At 64.9% G+C, this 3,929-nt stretch overlaps 1 protein-coding gene across 1 annotated transcript; it reads left to right on the top strand.

Annotated features, from left to right (window-relative positions):
- Positions 1 to 299: 299 nt before the first annotated feature.
- MNEG_2993 (folylpolyglutamate synthase) lies at positions 300 to 3,139 on the top strand (the record flags this gene model as incomplete). Its single annotated transcript, XM_014048530.1, has 7 exons — positions 300 to 394; positions 551 to 669; positions 967 to 1,047; positions 1,286 to 1,452; positions 1,714 to 1,998; positions 2,216 to 2,720; positions 2,961 to 3,139. 7 exons carry the CDS (start codon positions 300 to 302, stop codon positions 3,137 to 3,139), a joined length of 1,431 nt encoding a protein of 476 aa, XP_013903984.1.
- Between the last annotated feature and the right edge of the window lie 790 nt (positions 3,140 to 3,929).

Genomic DNA, 3,929 nt, shown 5'->3' with positions numbered 1-3,929 from the left:
CGCCTGGGCATTGCGGAGGATGTAAAACGCCTCAGCGTAATCCATGTAGCCGGCACCAAGGGCAAGGTGGGTTACATGCGCCAATTGCGACTGCAGTAATGCGGTCAGATCCGCTGCGATCACATGGGCGTTGGAGCTCTGAGTCCCGGAGACTGCTGCTATAGACTGCTGCTTTGTATGATTTCGCAGGCGTGCGCGACGGCCGAGACGCCGCTCCTCACCGGCCCTAGTTGCTCACCCCCTCCACGCACCGCCACTGACTTTCTGGGCCCACACCACTCCAGGGGTCCACCTGCGCCATGGTGGAGAGCGTGCTGCGGGCGTCCGGCTACCGCACCGGCCTCTTCACCAGCCCCCACCTGTGCGACGTGCGGGAGCGTGTGCGCATCAACGGGTGAGCGGGGGCGGTGGCCTTCGCCCTGCACTGGTGCAGGCCACCAGGCAGCCGTGCCAGAGCAGCGATGCGCCGGAATGTGGCCACAGCCGGCTGTGCAGTGAGCTTTGGAGTTGGCAGGCTTGATTGTGACGCCGCGCAACATCTGGCCCACAGGCAGATGGTGAGCCGCGGCCTGTTCGAGGAACACTTTTGGCGGTGCCACGACGCCCTGAGCGCGGCCGCGACGGCCGAGGTCGGCATGCCGGGCTATTTCCGGTTCATCACGCTGCTGGGTGAGTGGGGGTTGATGGGCCAGGTGGCGGCAGGGGTGTCAAGAGCAAGCGGTGCTGGCGGATGGGGTTATTGTGCTGCACGGATGGAAGGATGTAGCAGAGGGGTTCACGGCTGTTCAGGTGCGGGATCAGGACTAGGATTCACGGCTGTTCAGGTGCTGCTCGCCACTCGTCTCGGGGCCCCCATCCCGTCTTGATGCATCAGCACGGTGCCACCCCACACGCCTTTCCCTTGACCCACTCACACTCCCCCCTATTTTAAGCCAACGCGTGGCCCTCACTACGCTGCAATCAAAGGCCTCAGCATATTCCTGTCCCAGGATCTGGATGTGGTGGTGCTGGAGGTCGGCATCGGAGGCCGCCTGGACGCAACAAACGGTGCGCAGCCGCGAGCACGGCCAGGCTTCCGCAAGTGGGGGGAATGGGCTCTGGAGGCGCGTCACTGTGACATGCCGGCAGGCCGGCAACCTTTCCTTGACGGCCCACCTGGTCACTTGTACCTCTCGCGCCGGTTCCAGTGCCCTTGTGCACAAAGCTGTGAGGCAGCGGCGCTCGCCTGGGCCTTTACGGTCTGTGTCTCATGTGATATAATATCTGTCCATAAACTGGTTCGCAGTCATCCCCCACCCCGCGGTGTGCGGTGTGACATCACTGGGTTTCGACCACATGGAGCTGCTGGGTGACACCCTGCCCAAGATTGCGCGCGAGAAGGGCGGCATCCTCAAGAGGGGCAGCCCGGCCTGGAGCGTGGCGCAGCCGGACGACGCGATGGAGGCGCTGCGGGTGGGCGGCCCTGCGCCCTTGTGTTGGTGGTGTTGTGCTTGGTTGGGTGTGCCAGACGACATACGAACTCGACAACCACATAAGAAGCAGGCACAAATGCTGACGTCGGCTCAAGGGTGTGGTGGGGCAGTAGGCGATTTATTAATTGCTGGGCGGCAGGAAAGGACGATGTGCGTCAGATCCACATACACGCCTCAGCACTCGCTGGTTACAGGCTGACTGCCGGAGGCTTACAGCGGGCACCTACCCTCAACCTCGCAGGAGTGCGCGGAGCAAGCCGGCACGACCATCTCTGTGCCACCGCCCCTCTCAGCCTACACACTGGACGGGGCGCCCCCTTCAGCACGGGGGGACGGCCTGCGGCTGCAGCTGTCAGGGGCCCACCAGCTGGTCAATGCGTCGCTGGCGGTGCAGCTCGCGGCCGCGTGGGAGGCCGCGCGGGGCGGGGAGCGGGCCGAGGGGCGCGCGGCCATGGTGGCGCGGGGGGTGCTGCCTGCAGAGTACAGGGCCGGCCTGGAGGCTGCGGCTTGGCCGGGGCGCAGCCAGGTGGGGCGCGGGGTGAACGCGGGCAGGCGGGTGCGGGCGCGGGATGGGAGCCTGTGGCGAGTGGTGGCAGCCGGCCTGGGGCGACGATGCCTACCAAGGCATGCTATGTCAAATGTCTTTGTCGGGCGCCGACCCCCCTCAACGCTGCACTTGCGAACCCACATAGCCTATCTTCCCGTCGCCACCCCTGTGCATGTTCGGGCTGCGACCCCCCCAGGTAGTGGAGGACGAAGAGTTTGCTGAGCAGGGGGGCGGCAGCCGCCTCACCTTCTATCTGGACGGCGCGCACACGCCAGAGAGCATGGCGGCCTGCGCAGAGTGGTTCGCAGACGCGTCGGGCCCCGACGGCGGCAGCCAGCAGCAACATGCATCAGCAGGCGCCACCGTCAGCAGCAGCGGCAGCGGCGGCAGCAGTGGTGGCAGCGGCGGGCAGCAGCACAAGCAGGGGCCCCTGCCCCAGTCCGTCCTGATGTTCAACTGCATGAAGGAACGAGACCCGGCCGCCCTGCTGCCCGCGCTGCACGGCTCCCTGGCGCGCCGCGGCGTCGAATTCGACGCCGCCCTGTTTGTGCCGCCAGACAGCCAGTACGCGTTCCTGGCCAGCGCCAAGAGCGCCCCCAAGGTGCAGGAGATCATCGCGGACGTGTCGTGGCAGGCGGCGCTGCGCGACGTGTGGGAGCGCAGCCTGCCTCAGCAGGCGGCGGCTCGCGCGACGGGGGCAGGTGCAGCGGGGGCGGCAGCGGGGGCGGCGGCGGTGCGGCTGGCGCTGTCATCCTTGCCAGGTAGGCAGCTCTGCGGCCCCTACGTTGTGTACCAAGCGCGTGCTGGATCACATGTCGCACACACAAACCACTAACCTGGTGCTGCGGCCAGTCTGGATCCTGTGCCTGACATGTCTCGGAGAACTTGCAGCTCAGCGAGAACCACCCCCCCTCCCCCCGCCCCCCAACCCCACGCTCAAGGCCGGAACGGCCCGCAGGATGCCGCGCGCGGCGCCGTCGCGCCCTCCGTCAGCGGCGCCCTGGCCACGCTGCGCGCGGCGGTCCGGTCGACGCCCGGGCTGCGGCTGCGTGTGCTGGTGACGGGGTCGCTGTACCTGGTGGGGGACACGCTGCGGGCGCTGGGGCGCGCACCCAAGTGATGCGGCCGCTGCTTGAGGGGGGAGGGGGTAGTGCGTAGTGCACCAGGCTGCAGAGAGGGCCAGCAGTGAGGAGGTAAAGCCATGCAGCCATGCACAAACAGGCCTCGGCCACTCATGCTGGAGGCCGAGTTCGCTGACTCAGCAGTGTGTGGTGCTGCCGGTCGCGCCTGACCCTGGGTCTCTTGAGCGGGGCGCGTGCATGATAGTCCTCGCTTGCACTAGCGTAGTTGTAGCGGATTGCCCATTACCCCGCATGTGTGGCACCCGGCCGGCTCACCATGCAAACATTGAATATGGTACTTGCAACACACACTTCTTTTTCATCATTCACTCACAACGCCATCAAATCACCATACAGCTGCCAATTGGCAGCATCTTGTAACGAACGCGCATCAGTCATTGCAACTTGCAAATTCCCTGGGCTTTTCACATTATTATATGAGCTGGTGATGGCTGTACATGGCCTGGACCTGCTGCTGACACATCCATTTTCCCCGGGCTGCAGCAGACAGTGAGCCTGCCGCTCACCTGCAGTACGTCCTGATTGAAGAGTTTGAGTCAAATAGCAAGCCCTCATACATATGCAAATGGACTGCAACCAGCATGTGCCACGGTCGCAGCACGTATCTGAACACCGCGCACCTGTGTGCATGCGGCAGGGGGCTGAGCAGCAGGCACAGCACCGGCAGCACGAGACTTGCGCAGCGGGTTCGAAAAAAAAAACACTCCGCGGCATGCTTCAATTCGAGGGCTGTCACTTTCAATTGTCTTACACACCGAAATAAGCATT

The sequence above is a fragment of the Monoraphidium neglectum genome (assembly GCF_000611645.1).
Source record: "Monoraphidium neglectum strain SAG 48.87 unplaced genomic scaffold scaffold00360, whole genome shotgun sequence".
Classification (NCBI taxonomy): Eukaryota; Viridiplantae; Chlorophyta; class Chlorophyceae; order Sphaeropleales; family Selenastraceae; genus Monoraphidium; species Monoraphidium neglectum.
The sequence above is the reverse complement of the archived record's forward strand: the minus strand, read 5'-3'. Positions and strand labels throughout refer to the sequence as shown.